Here is a 19,676-nt window from a genome sequence, read left to right on the forward strand (position 1 = left end):
ATATCTTTTTGAGTATGTAGGGCAAGATTACACACTTTGATCATAACATTCTACTTTAAAGTCAATAAACATTAAAATACCTAAAATGTTACAATTCATCCCTGTATCTGTGATACTCTAAGTATCATCTTGCTAATATGTGAAGGAACAGAAATATATTAACTTTCATGTTTAACTTCCAAGAATATCACTATTTGGATCTCTCCTGGTGTGTGAGGAAGCTGGATGAGCTGAGGCTAAAATGGTTTCACGTAAACTACAGTTAAGAATTGTGCAGGTTTGGATACGTGTATGGGAGCAGGAGTGCACATAGCCACTGTCATTACTTATAACTTATGGCACACAGTCCATGATAATATCACTCTCATTTATGGAGTCTACGTTTTAATATGTCTCACATGTATATTTTAAAAGTTAACCACACAGATATAAGTGAACACACACTTCTGAGTTTTATAAAATATTTTTATGGGTATATTACAATTGATATGGTAACATCAATTTTAAACCCACCATATCTTAATAGACAGATGTGGTAAAAAATACATATATCTGAGAAAGGAGTAACGATGTTAAATTACTTCTGAAAAATACATTTCTGTCACTCATAGTGAAAATTCATATTCTAGCTATGATTGGCAACCATATGATTTACAAAATTTAAATCAGTCAAAATTCTGACATATTTTAAATCCAGTCTCTCATAATATAATTATTTTTCAATCTTATTTAATATTCATGAGTTTTTTTTTAAATTATTTATTTATTATGTATACAATATTCTGTCTGTGTCTATGCTCGAAGACCAGACCCCATTACAGATGGTTGTGAGCCACCATGTGGTTGCTGGGAATTGAACTCAGGACCTTTGGAAGAGCAGGCAATGCTCTTAACCTCTGAGCCATCTCTCCAGCCCAATATATATATATATATATATATATATATATATAATATTCATGAGTTTTATTTAGACTATTAGGTTATCGTGAGATCTTAATTCCAACATACATTCTTCTGTATATTCTTTAGGTACATTAACTGAGAGAGCCCACAGACAAAAATTATTATAAATCTTTAGACAAAACCATTTAGCTCATAGAGCAAAGTCTATTATATATATATATATATATATATATATTATTTCATTCTCTTAAATTATACATAATATGCCTATGATGTGAGACTCTGAACATGCAATTGTAAACCAGAAGTATGGGTAACATGGATACTATATACTCTACAACTCAAGGAGAAACATAGACAATAGCTTATAGAGTAAGTTGTGGAGACCAAATTTACTCTTTTATAGGAACATTGAATACATATGTGAACACATATGCAGTAACTAATTCTCTGAGCTGGAGACTACATAGGGTGCCTGAGGTAAGTATTTACAAATATCTGTGTACCAAGATGGAAAAAAGTCTATACAATCTTAATTTATGAGTTATGATTTAGTAAAGATATAAATATTTTGCATTCATATTGAGCTGTGATTTTGAAAGTTGCAAACTAGGGTGGTATAAGATAGCTACCCCTCCCTCTCTCATAAAAAAGAATTTAGTCAGAGAAGCCATTAACTTTTTCAAAGAGGGGGCGAGAACTCAAGTAAAAAGAGCATTCTAACTAGTGAGATATGCTTTATGCATACTGACAGTATTTCTAAAAACAAGAAAAAGATGGTTTGCCATCCAAATCTCAAACCATGCTGACGTAGAGAAACTTGATTAAATTTCATATATTCACTTACCAGGACTTTGACCTTTCAGAAGTTATGAATCTTTCTGATCCTCATATGTAGATTAAGGATAAGAGCACTAGACCAGACCAGCCTTACTGACATAATATGAGGATTGCATGGGCCAATGTAAACGGAAGGCTATGAAGTGCTATGGAAATTCGACTTCTGACACTAATTTTAAAATAAGCACAGAGACTTCCTCACCAAAGCAATTCTATTTGATGTGAATAGTCTGCAAAGTTCATCTTTGAATTCTATGTTTAAAAAATCAGAGTCCATGCTTCCCATTATCCCTAACACTCATTCATCATCACCCACCTGTATATATTTTAGTTACAGAGCAGAGGCCAAGGATTCTGGCCAATAGGGGAAGCTGTCATAGTGTGAACTGTGGAGTTTAAGAGGACCTACCATTTCTTCAGAGTAAGGATGGCAGAAGAGAGAAATAATGATGAGAACCGATGGGTAGGAGGGGTTATTTCACAAAGAAATCGTGGGAAGGAAGTAAAAAAAATTAAAATATTCCTTCAAAATAGAGAAAGGCAGGTGATGAGAAGCAAAGCTGGGAAAATAGTACAGAAATAAGGGAGGGACTTAGCAAGGAACAGACAAAGAAATGAAAGGAATTATTATGGGTTAATGAGCTGGGGAATCAGACATAGAAAAAAGAATTTGGAAAAAGAGAGCTCAGGCCATAGTGAGGAAGACTATCTGCTGAGTCCAAGTATTCTAATAAGTAAATATAATATAATATAGTATAATATAATATAATAACACAACACCACTCCCAGGACCTCTACGCACATCAGCCTCCCACTATGACACCAAGACAGTGAGTAAGTGCCTTGGTGATGAAAACAATGAAAAGACAACAATCCATTTCCTCACCACAAATAAATGGCAGAGATGAATGTGAACCCCCAGAGAGTAATATTGTAAACACTATTCTAGCACAGAGCAAATTTATGCATTTATAGATAACAAAATCACACAATACCTACTTCATCAGGAGGCTGCAACAGTTACATGAGCCTTGGGGAGACAAAAAGATCAGAGTTCATTTTCTGTTGGGCATTTAGTGCTGGGCATTTAGTGCTGGGCATTTAGTGCTGGGCATGTGACCTATCTATAAGAAGAGTTTGTTTCCCCAGTGAAGTTTCCTATTAGAAGCTGGTAAAACCATGTCATTCAATTAATAATATATATCATAGGTGAATATGTATTGTCTTTAAAGGTTATAATATTTCCTAAATTCATTATCATCCAGAAAAGCATAAAATGGATGACAGGAATCTGAGCTGTTGTCTAAGAATTTCCAAAGTCAGGAGATACTTAATGAATTAGAGACATACAAGTAATACTACAGATATGTTCTTCAGTATTTCACAGCTCTACAATAGATATTCAGAACAAAACTACCCCTCCATTCTTTATCGCCACGCTGCACAACAATACAAAAATTGTGGAGAGATAGCTCAGAAGTGAAGAGCACTGCTTGTTACTTCCAGAGGTACTGAATTCAATTCCCAGAAACCACATGGTGGCTCACAACCATCTATAATGAGATCTGGTGCCCTCTTCTGGCATCCCGGCATACATGCAGATAGAACACTGTATATATAATAAATAAATAAATAAATAAATAAATAAATAAAATATAAAAAAAGGTTATGTTTATGCAAACCCAGTAAAGAGTTGCTTATGTATTACTACCTATAATCATATATGTATTAGACCAATCTAAAAATAATATAGTAACTATATTTTGATCATCAAAATACTTTTCATACTTTCATCTCAAATTCCTGAAGTGAAGAAAAAGGCCAAATTAAACTCTCTTGCCAGGAAAGAAAGGAAGTTAGTCCCTTACTGTCATTAAATGTCAGGGACTGCTAAGAAATATTTACCAATGAAAAAAATTATCAACCATACCCTCTACAAATGTCTAAAAGACATACTATTATCTAGAGACTGAATAAGAGAATGTTGTCAATTCTTGAGTGTAACACATGTTTATACATTCCTTAAAACTAAAGATAAAAGAGAACTGAAAAATATAAAATTGCGTTTGCTTAAGTTTCCTTATACATAAAACGTATAATAAGGAGACATACAGACACACAATAAAAGAGAAAAGATGGGTACATATGCTCCATATCACTGTTAAACATTTCAGGAGGCACCCTTTTCAATGTTTTGTGTTTTCCCAAAACATCAAAAAGGCAAATTTAGACTCTATTTCTTTAATCCAAAAATTATCCCTCACATATACAGTACCCTCTTGACACAATGTGGTATATAATTAATTTTACAGTAATTACTTTGCCTTTATTTGTTTTATAAAAGTCCCGATTCTCTGTAACAGTGTTATATAACCACACTTCAGAACCTTCTCTAAACCAAGCAACACAGCAAAGCCTTGCCTTCAGCAATCACACTCCAGTGAGCCATCCAAATGACATTATTTGCTCATTAGAAAACCTGGATACTGGTTGCAAATGTCATACTCTGAATTTACATTTTAAAAGGCACATATTGCAGCAGCTTAATAAAAATATTTTTAAGATCTTAGGTCAAATTCAACTATTTACTCATCTGTTCCCTTAGCTTTAACTATTTTTGGCCTGTGTTCAGATATTTCTCATGAGCCATGTTTGTGATGGCTCCTTTTAGCATGTGATCTTGTGACAGCTGAAATGCCATGTGGAAAGGGGATGCTATTGTTACGATCATGCCCACCTTTTAAAGCCTGTGACTGTTCTGTTGTTTATTCTTTCAGACTGATGTTCATTTTTAAAGACAGAGGCGTATGCCTTACAAATACCATTTGAGGTTAGAAGTTTGCATGTACCATTATACAGTAAACTTGGATGCAGTAAGGGTTTACATAAAAGCTGTGTGCATCCACATTCCACTCCAGAATACAGAAAACAACTACAAGAGAAGATGACCTGGAAACCTATGTTTTACTTTAAAAGAATAGTTTTTCCTTTTTGTAGACATTGGTTACAAAGGAAACAAAGAAAAATTCCTAAGGAAGAATCTGTGGCAGGTCACTGGGAAGTGGGAAAAGAGATCAGGTGAATGGGAAAATGTGCATATTGCCACAAATTTTTGTACAATTTTCTAATGCAACTCATTTTCTATAAAATTGTATCAAAACAATTTTTAACATTATAGAGATGATAATCACTAATCTCGCCATTGCTATCATGTCAAAACACATGTAGGAAATACAAAAATAAAGGAAAATGTACTACAAGATTACTAGAAGGGCATTGGCTTTGTAATAAACACACTGCTTGATTTTCCCAGCCCCATGCTGGGGAAAAAGACTAAGGTCCTCAGAGGCTTGCCTACTGGCCTGTTACAAGAGACGAATACAATTCTCTTTCTAGGCTGCACAGGATGTAAAAGTAAATATGTAAAAGAAAAGCAGAAGGCCTTCAGAAGATGTAGCTCAAAATACAACTTGCCCCTACATTACCTAAAAAGGGGAACTAACATTTGTATTCTGGCTTACAAATAACAGGTTTTCTTTAGGACCGAACAGGTTTTAATTTTGATTTTGAGTTCACCATATAGTATTCTGGGTGAAGAAATGAAAGAGGGATACATTAAATACAAAGGGCAGTGCGTTTCCTTTTTGCAGATGAACAATGTGAAACCACAAGATAAGATAATATACTGGAAAATAACTTCTAGCTTTCTAACCATGCAATGTGAAACCTGCCTGTTGACCAAGTACATTGAGGTCTGTGCCATGCATCACCACATTGCCATTATCCACTATACTGAAGAACCCTGGGATTGATATACTGAAACAGTATATGATGCAAGTGTGTAGGGAAACGCTTTCTGCTATTGTTTTTGTGTTGTATTGTGGAGCGGGCCTGTTTTTTGTCCCGCCGCCTGGCTAGCTTAACTTGAAATAATCACACAGAGACCGTATTAATTAAATTGCTCTCTGGCCCATTATCTCCAGCCCCTTATTGGCTAACACTCACATATTAGTTTAACCCATCCCCATTAATATGTATTGCCACTTGACTGTGGCTAACTGGCATGAGTCTAACCAGTATGCATCTTGGAGAGAACCATGATGTCTGCCACACTGCCTTCTTCCTCCTAGAATTCTGTTCTGTCTTCCCTACTTACCCGAGTTTGCCCTATCAACCAGGCCAAGGCAGTCTCTTCATTTAACCAATGAAAGTAACACATAGACAGAAGACCCTCCTACACCATTTTTGCTATTCTCCTAAACGTAGGCACTAACTTATTTAAAAACTTATTGTATTGATACAAATAAGCCTTATTGCTCAATTTTCCAAATTTTGTATTATTTTGACAGATAGCTAAAAGCATACTTAAAGTTTTCTCCACCCTTGCCTTCCCCCAAAATAGCTCCCTTTACAAACCTCTGGGAAGACACCCACCATGAGATCTCCAGAGATCTGAGTCAAGTTGATGCCTTGCAATTTGATATACAAGACAAAAGACACACAGGTTCAAGATTGACATTGCTTGAGAAGTCAAACATGTTACCTACAAAATACTTGTACTTCATAATGACAGAAGAAATTCAAATGACTTTTGAAAAAACTTGAGATTTTTCTGGTATTAAATTCAGTTTCTTAGGATTTCAGAATCTGAATAATTTCTTTACTTGATAAAGGCAACCAGTCTTGACACTAGCAACTATCTCCATTTCATTAACATACTAGAAAAACCAATTATCATATAACATTTTTAATAAAGTCTGAAATATAATAATACAATCTTAATTTATTCATATTTCTATGTCTAAAGTCATTCTGCAATAGTTTAAAGGTGAAAGAGTAAGTATAAAAGATTAAAGGCCAAAAAAAAAATGAGACTTGAATGATGTTGTAGACTATAAAAAGAATGTTTAAGCTTGGAACAACAAAAGTTTGCAAGATGATATCTCTCTTTTGCCTAAGAAATATGGTAGACTCTTAAGCAATTAGCAATGGATAACCACACACTGTAGAGTTCCTTTATCAAATCTCTCAACAGATTAGAGGGCAAAATCTAACATCCACTGTGCTTTTTCATGCTAATATATGGAATTTTTGAGTTGAAATTATTACCTGAATAAAGAAAAGAGACAAGATATTATACTAGGGCATCTAAAAAAAAAGCTTAAGACTTTGAATGAGCATATAACAGGAGCAGGAGGTGTGGTAGGGTTGCTGTTGGTAGAGAAAGGGGCATTATACCTCTACCCATGAAACAGGTTAAGCTTGGAAATGCAGGAATGTGTCACCTGATCTTTCCTTGCCAGCCCACGTCTGAAAAACTGTGCTGCTAGGAGTGGCAGCTTCACTTGGATGGAAGTAGAATGTTCTTTTTTAAAGAACAAAGAAGAAAAAGAAGGAAGAAAAGAATTGAAAAGAGAAGGAAAGAACAGAAGATGGAAGGAACTCCAGGAATTTGGTCTAAAAACAGGAAGGCTAGAGAGAGATAATTTAAAAGACAATGTTTTTAATAATTAAGAACTTCCATGTTTATCTTGTGAATCAGATCTTTGGAACAAAAAATAGCTTCCTTAGCAGTCATTTCTTTAACAGGGAGTAAATGGTAGGCATAGACTGGCTAGGCAGATCACAACTTCACAAAACCAAGATGACAGTATGGTTTTAGTCTCTTAGTTAAGGTCAACTGCTTCTTATAGGTGAGTAATCATGAAGGGTGGGGCAAGTGTATCGTGGAAGCACTTCCTTAATCCTTTGTCTCAGAAAATAATCTACATTATAGTAAAATACACTAAATCAGCAGGTTTTTAAATATTTTTAAATATATAAAGAGACATCTCAAGCCACCAAGTAAAATATCCAGTGGTCGGAATGTGTTACATCATGTAGAGTCATTGACCAAAGCAGTCCCATAGGTTCTGCAAAACTTCACCAAAGCTGTTGGCTACTCTCCATAACATGATGGTAAAGCCTACTGCTAAATACACACTTACTATGCACAACTAGAATCTTTACAGAAAATATTTTGCATGCTATTGGAGGAGAAAAGTAATCATCAGTATCACCCAGGTACAAACCCCATGACCTACAATACCAATCTGCCTGCAAAATTGTGGCACCAATGTTGTGGAGTAACCACTAACCACTTTTTGATTGCATTTAAAGCTTATACCATGAGGTGAAAGCAATACCCGAGACTAAGGCAATGACTCTTATTCTGCTAAAGTGACATAGCAATAAAATGACTCCTAATAAGCTATTGCTACACCAACAGGCCAGAACATTGCTCAACCGTCATCAGATAACGTTCTTGCAGTACACAGTAATTAACGATGTGCAGAGAGTAAGAGACTTTGGAGTAATAAGCCCTAAGTGAGATAGATGCCTTTATGAAACCCCTCATCTAAAAGCACAAGGACCTCCTCTACAGAAGAGGACACAAAGAGACTGTGATTGCTAGAGATGGCGAATGCCTCCAAGGAAATGCTGCCCTCTAGTCCAAGAGAATAAATATGTATAAACTCACAGAGACTGTCACAATACACACAAGTCCCATACAAGTTCAAAACAGACCACTACCACCCCACTCTGCAATGAGGAGAAGTAGATACAAACTCCATACTAACCAAGGAGATACATTGTTACCTTCTGGAGAAGGGAATATCAGTTCTCTCTAGTGTAGCATCACTGGCTGCGGCAACCACACTCCAGGGCAGGCCTCATGGCTAGGAGCAGTTGGCCAAAATAAAATATACTCCATGGGATTTTTCTGAGGATTTTTTTTTTTTGCTTTGTTTGGATATTTCTAACTTATTAGTTTTCTTGTTTAGTTTGTCTATTTTGTTTTTTGTTTATTGAGCGAAAATATACAATTAGGTAGATAGGGAGTTAGGAAGGTAGGATCTGGGATAAAATGAAGGAGGAAAAAGTATATGATCAAAATATATTACATAAAAAATTTAAAATAAAAATTTTTATAATGAAACTTTTTATTTCCCCTTGCAAATACATTTCCCCTTACAGTTTCTGAGGCCTTTCACTTCAGAAAGAGCTACATGAGCCTGCTGTTAATCTCTCTCCATCACCTTACTTCAAGCCTACCTATGCTTTAGGTCTATTCTGCAATATTCCATGGTTAACCTGAAACTGCAGTCTTCTTTTCACGTAATCTTTTATAGACCCGGACATGAAATCTTGCTCTAGTACACACATTCTTACCAAGTGACTTCCTAGTTCAAAAACCTTTAACCATTTACCATAAACTCCAGGAAAAAGGCTAAAACTAATTAATGTAGATTTCAGATCTTCTATTACATGAACTCAATCAGTGCTGTCAGCTTTATTACAGTCACCATTCCTTAATCTTTTGTACTATCTATTATCAAAGGATGGTCTATGCTTCCAGCTACTGGAATGGCCTTCCTCATTTTACTATACTGTTTCAATGCTAATTCACAAGGTGTAGGCTTATCATTCTTTTCTTCTCTACTTTACCCTTTCTTTGTCTTGTTTCCCTATGGAAGACATTTGCTTCTCTCCCACTTGTTACCTTATTTCTTACAGAATACTTGGGTTTTATACATATATACTCCAGTAAGGGTCGGGCAGCAAAGCCAAGATACACAAGAAAGGACTAAATCAGAAGCCAAGAAATCTGTAGGCATAAGTAGCAAACATCAGAAACACTCTCCTTGCTCTTTCTCTTGCTCAACCCATTCCTGCCCCACCTATTTCCCTGTCAATTCTGATAAACAAAAGTGAGCCATGTCCTAAATTTAAGAAGAGATAGAGAAAGGAGGACTGTTGAGTTATATACACCTTCTCACCAGTCAACGATGAGGGGTAGAGGCAACTATGAAAGATTTTATGTAGAAAAACGAAGTGTGGATTAATTGCTTATTAGAACAAAATACCACTTTCAAAAATATCCAGAATTGTAGTTTTCAGAGATGAAGCAAAGTTCATAAATAATTCAGTACAAATAAGATGAGCAATGTTAGCTACCTCAAGTCCCTTACTTTTCAGGAGGAAACTGAATGAGATCCATGTTAGCATTTTTAAAATGTACTTATACTATGACATATTGAATTTAAACAGCCATATTTGGTAGCGAGAAAAGGATATTTCCCCGGCAGTGCCGTCCCAACTCGGTAGTCGGTGTAGCTCTTGCTCGGGTGGAAGTTAAAAATAAAGAGGAGTCCTGCTCTCTCAAAGGTGATGGTCTTATTCCCTTCATGTTTTTCGCTCACGTAGGCCTGCAAGGATAAACACATTACATTAAAATCACTCTGAGATGCTGCTGCAAGGAAACCATCTCCAAGAGGCTCATTTTGTTCTTAATATGTGTTGTTCATTATTATTTCAAAATGAAATCACTGATCTCTATACTTTTGCATGTTACAATTTTGCCAAATAATATCAAAAAACAGTTTAAAAGACTATAAGAACACCACTGTTCCACCGTGAGAGCACACCTAGAGGATTAATGTTGTGGATAAGTCTGAAGTAAAAGCCAAACCGATCCAAACAAACAAAACATGGCATTTCCAGCATATAGCATTTGTGTATATTAGGCTTAAGTATATTTTCCTAAGACTCTGCTTTAGTACCCAGATTAATGAGGTAACACAAATAAAATTATTTTTCAAATTTACTATAAGGTTATATCCAGCTTCAAAATTATAGTTAGTCTAAAAATCATACATTTTTACATAACTCTGCAGAGACTCAAAAGCAACCCAAAGTCCACTGCAATATGCCAGGGATATTTCTTAATAATATGAAAAGGTCTAAAAATACATTACATCTGCACTCTCCCTGATTTCTGTTTACAGCTGGCTTTGAGAGCCTTTGCATCTTCGGCTCCCCTTTGCCCCAACTCTAGTGTTGGAGATTTATTGCCATGTTTATCAGCAGCATCTCTCCTGGTAATTTAGCAGGGAGAACTACAGCTGCAGAGTAAACAGTGTGCCTTTTGGTATTCAACTTTGTTCCTCCTGAAAAAGGAGCATCATTTTGCTCTTTCTTCTGGAAATGGCATCTCTAATAAACATGAGCAGGGCTGCATATCAGGGAACCAGTCTTACTGAATATACAAATACCTTTGTTCAATCTCTAAACAAGCAAACCATAGACACTAAGGTAAAAACACATCAACAGCAATTTCAAACAGTATCAATAGAAAGTAAATGGATTATAACTAACACATACTATATGCTAATTTTTGCAAGAGGAAAATAAAAGCTTGTATAAAATTTGCACCTGTTAATTACATTTTCTCAAACATATTGAAAACTGAGACTTTAATTCCAAAGAGAGTTCATACTCATGCAAAATACAACACAGCACGCAGGTATAAATGGCATCTATTGGAATGACAAGCTAGAGACCAGTTAAGAAGGGGAAACAGGAATAAAAAAATCTAGGTGTTGTCAAAGTCGGTTTTTTTTTTTAAGACAGCATAATTATTTACACAAAGGAAAACCAGTCAAAACAATTAAGATGTTGCTGCAGCAATTTCCAAAATGGGTTTCATGCAGAGTGTCTGCCATTTATTTTTAACCAATTGAAATGAAAATTATTAAATTTAAACAACAACAACAACCAAACTAACTAGGAAGCTACGCAGGGCAGGATGCTTACCATTTTCATTATCTATTGGAGAGACTCCTGTGACATGTTTTGACAACTCCCGTACATTACAGGGCACTACACACTGAATAATGAAGTGCTGCTCAGAAGGTCTGCATGCAGATTTCAACCGCTTGCCATTCTAGGCATGCCCAGCACTGGTGACTAAAACATCACATTCAGAGTAAAGAGCTTACCTGCGGAGCTGAAAGCCAACCACATCTTTCCTCCAATCTATTCATATCTCTGTCAAAGTTATTTAGGAACTTATAGCGAAGAAGGTCGTCATCAGTTAAATGAAACTGCCTTCTGGCGTAATGGTAACTCTCATTATTCCCTTTCCTTGGGAAGTCTAACCACTCAGGATGGCCAAATTCATTACCTGTATTCAAACAAACAGAAAGGTTTGAAAATGTAAAAATCAGGTAGAAATAGTAGCATTTCTTACTAAGAGAAATCCATAATTACATATTTTCAAAGTTATTTAAAATCAATTTAGTGTCTAATTTACTAGAGCGGCATCTTGTGGACAATGTAGGTGTCTTCTTTACAAACAGAAAGTAACAGGCCTGGGGAGAAGTACTAAGGGACTAAGAGTGCTTGCTGTGCAATCGTGAGGATATGAGTTCAAATCTCTCACATCTACACAAAAAGCCAAGCATGGCTGCATATGTTATGACCCTGGCATTACTTGGTGAATATAGGCAGATAATTATAGCACAGTATCCAGCCAGTGTGGCCAAGTTGGAGTGCTATTGCTTGGATGACAGTCCATGACTCAAGGCAGCAAGGAAGAGGGTGAGAGAGGAAGACACTTGATTCTCTCTTTCTGCCCTCATTTGTGTACACATAGGCACAAACAGACATATGATCACATGCATCACACACATACACACCATACCACAACCATATCACCACCACCATCAAAGTTAAACAGAGCAAAACAAAATGGAAAATATTACGTTTCATCTCTGAAGTTCCGTGGTCCAGCTTCAGCTGATTAAAATATAAGGATTTTCCTAGCACACTACCACAGGCACACATGTTACAAATGTCCTGTGTCTACCTAAGCTATCACTGGTATTATTAATTGTCTGTATTCCTTTCTAAGGCTTCCTAGTTACTTTAGACATAGATCTATAATTTGGTCATGAGCAAGTGTGTACAAGTGAGACACTTGGCTGGGAATTCATTTAAATTCATTCAAAATTATCTACCGCGGAATCGCATTACATAGTAAACTTGTGCAATTTTCATTTGACATTTCAGGTCTAGAGTCATAATAACAAAAATTTCATAAAAACTAAACTATCTGCAAGCAGTTCACTAAATTCTAATATTTTGCTCTAAATGAAAATATTTCTTTTGATGTGTACATAGTACTTGAGAGGAGAGACAGGTTTCTGCCTCTGTGAACCTACACTGATTGTAAGAAGCAAGGGGCCCCTTTATGCTACACTGAGAATCTTCCTTCAGAAAGAGTAAACGGAAGTGGAGAACTCAGCCACAAATGGGCATGTATACCACACCTTCCACCAAGGCTCAAGGACCATCTCAGAAGAGGGAACAGAAAAATCGGAACAGTCAGAGGTCAGGAAGAACTGGAGAGAATCACTCTAGTGTGGACATGACTAGACTATTACACTCGAAGTTGAAATCCATGCAAGATGAAACAATTGAACTAGCATGGAGAAAGATGCATTCATGAGCCTTTACTCTCTAGCGGAGGTAAGGAAAGGCGTTGGTATCCTGGGAGGAAGAACCTGTTTTTCTTTAAAGGTGTGGCCTTAAGCTCTAGGGAATGGCCCCATATCTAGGAATACATGTGATGCCCACATTGGACCCATTGGGTTATTTAAACTAAATTCTGGACAAATATTTAGTGTCAAAACCCAAATGAGATTTTTGTATTCATTGTAATTTTTATTTAATATGTTATCAAATATAAATTCAATTACTTAAAATACAAACTAATAGGTATATATATATATATATATTTAATACAGAACATGAAACCAAATTTCTAATAGGAAAATAGAATGTCATGATATGGTAAAACTCTTATTAAATCATTACATATTGATCTCTATTATTAGATTCACAGAAGCCTTTTAAAAATTCTTCCCTACAGAGGCGTCTTTTTAAATCAGAAGGACTAGAAAGCTGTAACAACAACAATCACAACAAAAGTAGAAAAACTGGACCAGTGGCTACAGACAGAAAACATTCTACAGAGTGGGTGTTCATGCTATCACAGTTGTAAATGAGCTGACCTGCGGCAAATTAAGTTTAATGTAGGCAAACCCAACATCAAATTTCATTTCTTGGTTCAAAGCCATAAACACAAGTGCAAAATGAATGGAAGTAAATCACGTGAAGACTCTGAAGGTGACCTTGCAATAGCAGCTAGCCATTCTCAGGCTGAGCCGTGAACCCTGCAAAAAGCCTGTTAGGAGCTCTCGGCTCACACACCTAATGAAGAAAAATACTACCATTACAAAAAGTTAAAAAATGTTCTTCTCAGTTGTGGTCTACAAATTATTTAGGAAATATGGTAGTACTCAAGACAGTACAGTGAAATATGACCACCAAAATGAGCTGATAACTAAGGGCTGCTGTATATTAAAAATGATCAGAAACCTAAATGTATTTTTGCCATGTCCAAGAAGATGGAATTTCTTTTAGAATAGACAACTCTGTGGACTGGGAACAACTCAGTCTGAATAAGCATTTAAAGTTAACAAAATGGAAAATGCTATTCTACATCACATATAAATACTATGTATGCATTCCACATCATTTGTTTATGCACTTTGATTAATTTGATAGGTACTCAAAACCTGGGCTCATCAGGTTCCAGATGACTCTCTGGTATCCCATGGAACATACCCTATATGTATTCCTTTATATATGTTTCTTAAGTGGAAAGGTTTGCTTTATACTTGCTAGGCATCTTAGCCTTTAATGTATTTGAGAAAGACATACTCTATTTGAATCTTTTAGAATTAGGAAAATGGATCACAAGGAAGAATTTCTAAGAAACTAAAAAAAGAAATTATGAAGAGAAGCAGTTTTTTTTTTTTCCTGGTTTATCGAGACAGGGTTTCTCTGTAGCTTTGGTGCCCGTCCCGGAACTAGCTCTTATAGACCAGGCTGGCCTCGAACTCCCAGAGATCCGCCTGCCTCTGCCTCCCGAGTGCTGGGATTAAAGGCGTGCGCCACCATCGCCCGGCCTGAGAAGCAGTTTTTTAAAACTGCTGGCTGGTTTATCCAACAGATAAGAGGCTAAGAAAAGTCACATTGGAAATTCCCCTGGGACCCTGAGGCAATGACAAGGACACTTGAGAACCCTACTTCTGAGTCCAGATAGGCATTCCAAGTAACCAGGCACTCACCAACAAAGCATCTTGAGGCTCATTAAGTTATGATAATGATCAGTAGTGCAACATACAGAATGCTACCAAATTCAAAATGATGGGATGAGAACAATCGTTGGGCTCTCACTTGGGAAAACTTGTAAGAAACCTCACCGTTCATGCCATGCATGATTCCCTGAGTTCAACAGGGTAGTCAAATTGAGTGCTTTCAGAAAAGAGAAGGCTGACATATTTGGCCAAACAACTTTAGAACACCAGGAAGCAGGTGAGTACGGCTGTTACGGTTAACGACTCTAGTAAATTCTACAAAGTTCTTTCACTTCCTTTCTATTTCCTCTGTACACTTTCCCATTCATGTCTAGTTAATTGTGAAAAACCTCTAAGCGCAAAATTCCTATTGGGAGTCCTTTCTCTGTAATTAATTTTTTTTTCTGTTTGATGTAAAGGTCCAAGCTATAAATTGACAAGAAGCCAGCTGGTAGAGTGATGAAATTCAAGACAATATAACTAACAAAAAGCTCCAGCTCTGTTAGCTGAACATTTTGATTAGCAGGCTTGTGTATTTTGTTCTCTGAACTGCAATGCATACTAATTTTACCTAGGAATTAATTAAAGTCTACCATGGTCTCTGTGCTGTGGATGTTATACAAGTCTGTGTTGTTCCTAAGTTTTTGTATATAATGCACAGTCCTAAAGAAAGAGGAAAAAAAGAAGCCCTTCCAATTCTATGCTTAACTGTACTGAAAACTAGCTTTTAAAGACGTGCTCTGTTTTAAATCACTTTATATTTTATATCTGTGATGAGTGTGTTCTTAACAAAGCAAAGAACACAGGATAAAATAATTTTCCAAATCGGGATCTGACAGTTTCCGTTTTAGAAAAACTAGACTTGCAGTCACTAAGCTCCCTTTCTGACACAGATGTGCACTGTTGTGTGTGCTGCCTACATCTAAAGGTTCATTTTCATTTTATACTGGTCATGTGCACAATTTTAATAGATGACTACATTTTTAATACTGCTTATAAGCATATGTAGCATGTTCAAGTATCACCCCTTTCTTATAGAACCTATAATCTAAAGGGGGAGAAAAGACACAGGAGAGTATCAAAGAGACAAAAAAGATCAGTGTGAGCTATCATAACAAAAAGAGTGGAGAAGAATGGAAGAATACCAGATTCCCATGCCCTCAACCAGGGTTAGATGGAAAGACTCTCGGTAGCATTGAGAGGTAGAGTAAGACTATTCTAACACTCAACTTATACAAGCAAAGGAAGGCAGTCAGTCTTGAGAAGTAATCACAAAAATTGTAGAAAATTACTTTTGTTATGAAGGGGCCCACATCTCTGTGTACCAGGTCCAGGAATGGCCTGGGAAAACATAAGGTAACAGACTTCTGTGATGTACTGTCAATGGGCTTGGAAGGATACATGTATCCCAGTGGTGGACTTGGATATAATAAGGCAGAAACTGAGAAACTCGGTTTCTTGTAGAGAAGACAAACACCTGGGATAGAAATGCAACAGCCAGAGTTTCAGAAAGAAAGCCAGAGCAAGGGGGAAATGGAGGGCTGAATGCAGGGAAGAAGGACATCCCAGAGGAAAAGATGTCAGCCATGTAAGTACAGTGGCCATACAAGTGGAACTAATGTCATGTATGAGAGTAATTTAGTAACATGAAGACATGGATGAATGGAACGGACCTTGATATATCTGAGAATACATCTAAATTACTGACAAGTGAATCAAGAAAATACCTGTGCTAAGCTTTCTATTTTCTTTATTCCGAGATATACTGACAGGGAGAATTTAAATAAGTACCTGACAGAGAAGACCATTCCCAATGATGGCCATGCATTCATGTTCACATGCTCTCTATTTTACACATTGGAATTTTTTTTAAAAAAGACTAGTACACACTGTTTAGTGTTCTCAAGAACGTTACGAAAATATAAAAACTAACTGCATAACAGATAAAAAATTCTAGTTCTTCATCTTCTTAAGTACAAGGCATGGTGATGTTTACCCTCTTGCACTATATAAGGGCAGAGTAGCAACTAATCTCCATGACTTTGATGCTAGTGGAGGTGTCAAGGCCCAGTGATGCAGTGATGGATGCCAGGCGTATGGTAGCAAGGCATTCTGTTTCTCTGTCCCAGTTCTTACTGTCTTCTTCAGACCAATTATGCATAAGAAGAATGAAAAGGATTGTTAAATGAGCTGTAGCCATTTGGAAGACCATTTTTAATTTAAACTATTTTCGGGTTTGCTCAAAGCCATGAGTGAGGTACATGCCAGGAGACAAAGCTCAGGTTAAGTGCCTGGGTCTGAAGGTTGTCAAATGAAAATGAGCTAACCAATAGAGAAAACCTTACCATCAGTGCCTGCCCATAAGTACAAAATGAGATAATACTATGTACAGATGCAGCAGAATGAACATAGACATGCTGACACACTTACAAACAAGTAGTTGTTGAAATGCTAAACACAGAACTATTAATAGTGAAGAGTATTATATAATTTTTTTATTTTTTTTGTATTATATAATTTTTAATACCTTTATTTACCAAATGGAAAACAATTCTATTACATGAAATGTATGGTAGTTAAAATTATTACAATATTAAAAATTTAATAATTTTAATAATATTAAAATATTACAAGCAATTGTAATATCCTAAGTTCTTCCTACATACCTATGTGCTACAACAGCAGTTACCTGAAATCTAACAAAGATTATTCAATACAGAAATCATTCCCATTTTCAAATATTTCAGAAAAGTAATTAATGTTACTTTCCAAAGCCATTCAAGCATAAAGCATCCAGGCTAGCATTCAGATTTGATGTCTGTGTTCTATCCCTTGTATTCAGCCCCAGTTCTTGTTTCAAACAATATGAATATAAAGTCTCTATGACTGTGCAAGTGTTAGGAAAGATAGGGAACAAGAGCTGTAAATAATGTGAATTTTAATAAAGCATATTTATTACTGACTTGTGCTTCCTTTGTGTTTTGCATGTTATACTATTGTTGCTGTTAATATTCTACGTTACAGCTGGTTAGTCTCCAAAAACTTCTATTTGCTCTGGTTTGTGGTGCTGGGTGGGGATTGTACCTAGCACTTCGTACACATAGGCGTACACACAAGTACCCTTTTACTGAGCTGTACCTGAAGTCCAGCTTGTCTTTATCAAAACCCTGCCCAAGGCTTCAGTGCTTCCCTTTTGCTTTCACTGCCATTCGCCTTTTTGTTTGTTTTGGCTTTACCGAACAATTACTTAAATAGTATAATGCCATAGTTTGACTTTTTCCTGTCAGACAGGGGGCAGACCCTCCGTATTTAGATCTATTATCTCTACTATCTAATGGGATAGAAAGTATGGAATGCACATTCAATGATTTATTCAATTTATGATAAATTTCTTTAAAGTGGATTGTGCCTGCTTCCTTTAGGAGACTACTTTGAACAGCAATTGTCAATTGACCTTTTAGAGTACTCCATTTGAGGTACAGAGACTCATATAAAAAATGTCTACAACAGTTAATTATTGCAGAGTTGGATTTTATAAAATATATAAAAAGAATACCAGGAAGCAACAAAAGGAGTGTGTATAAACAAAAGCACATCTGCAGTCTCAGGACGGGGACAGTGAGTAAATCACCACAACTTGCTTCTCAGTAGCCAGCGTTCTACTTACAATGGTGTATCTACACAAGACAGGGTTTGGGGTGCTCATGCGGCTATTTAAACTCCTTCTTCATGGTGTTTTGGGTGCATTAAAAAAACTCGAGCTCAACAGAAATATAATAAAACCAAAGATTAAACAATGAACACAGCAAATGAAAATTAATTGGGTAATATTTTTATGCAAACAGATTGCTTTAAGAATCACTTACACTTTTTAATATAAAGATTGGCAGCAATTGGAAAGGGATTCTCTGACATGTTTTAAACATATTTTATATTGCATGGTGTAAGATGACTGGGAGACAATAAGCCATGCAAAGACAAACAACGGGGAAGGAAGCAAGAGGTCACTATGAAACTTCCCGAATTCTGAATGTTTGCAGTTAAGTACAAGATGCCTTAGGCCAGCTTCTCTCATGGTCTCCAGGAAGAAGGAGTTCTCCTGAAAGACTCCATCTATTAGGTGAGATAGGATCCAGGAAATGGGGAATCATAAAAACAAGACAAAATTGGCTGGTTGAAAGATAACACACATTCTCATACACACACTCGGAGATGGGAGACGACTGCCTGTTTTGTGGCTATATTACCACTTCAGCGTTAGCACAAGGGATTGAAAGAGTATCACATTGTGCCCATAAGGATGATATCCTACCACCAAGTCACCATCGCATCTCTGTGATCACACCAGCATAGAAGGAGATTAATAACTCCCCTACCCAATTAACCTTGTAATGCTATGCAGTGCCATACAAAAACAGAGTTGGTGGGGAAGGCTGGAAAGAAAACATTTCTCTATGAGCCAACACTTGTTTAACTGAATCTTGATATCACTTCAAGGTGGAAGAATGCTTCTCTAAGCATCTCAGGATTTTTCATGCTGAAGCTTGCTAGCTTCCCTCTTCCATGGCCTCTCATTTGTAGTCAGTGTTCCTATTACAGACTTTACTACCTGATCCTAACATAAGCAATAAACTGGCATCAGTTTGCCTTTCATTGATATTTACAAGGTCCCATGGCTGACAGAAGCTAGTTTATGTATCAGCTCTTGCTTCATTTGAGGTTGGAAATGCCAAAAGAAGTAAGAAGAAAGTTCCAAACAACAGGGCAACTGTGAACAATGTGACACTTCTCCCCCTAATGAAAGGCCCTTACTTCAGATATTGCCCTTTACAGAAGTCCTTTGAGATTTTATTTTAACAAAATATGACTTCATGAATTGGTGTATCAACCAGGTCTGAAGGCTAT

General features: G+C 36.4%; 1 protein-coding gene across 1 annotated transcript in view; it reads right to left on the reverse strand.

Annotated features, from left to right (window-relative positions):
- Gbe1 (1,4-alpha-glucan branching enzyme 1) overlaps window positions 1-19,676 on the reverse strand; it is a 247,403-nt gene that overhangs the window by 16,547 nt on the left and 211,180 nt on the right. The window contains exons 13-14 of the mRNA XM_041678667.1: window positions 11,565-11,749; window positions 9,862-9,992 (exon numbers count right to left, since the gene is read on the reverse strand). Of these exons, the coding sequence (XP_041534601.1) occupies window positions 9,862-9,992; window positions 11,565-11,749 (316 nt within the window). The remainder of the gene's footprint in view (window positions 1-9,861; window positions 9,993-11,564; window positions 11,750-19,676) is intronic.

Source organism: Microtus oregoni, unplaced genomic scaffold (genome assembly GCF_018167655.1).
Source record: "Microtus oregoni isolate MIOR12 unplaced genomic scaffold, Mior012 000030F_ref0000283, whole genome shotgun sequence".
In the NCBI taxonomy this organism is placed as follows: Eukaryota; Metazoa; Chordata; class Mammalia; order Rodentia; family Cricetidae; genus Microtus; species Microtus oregoni.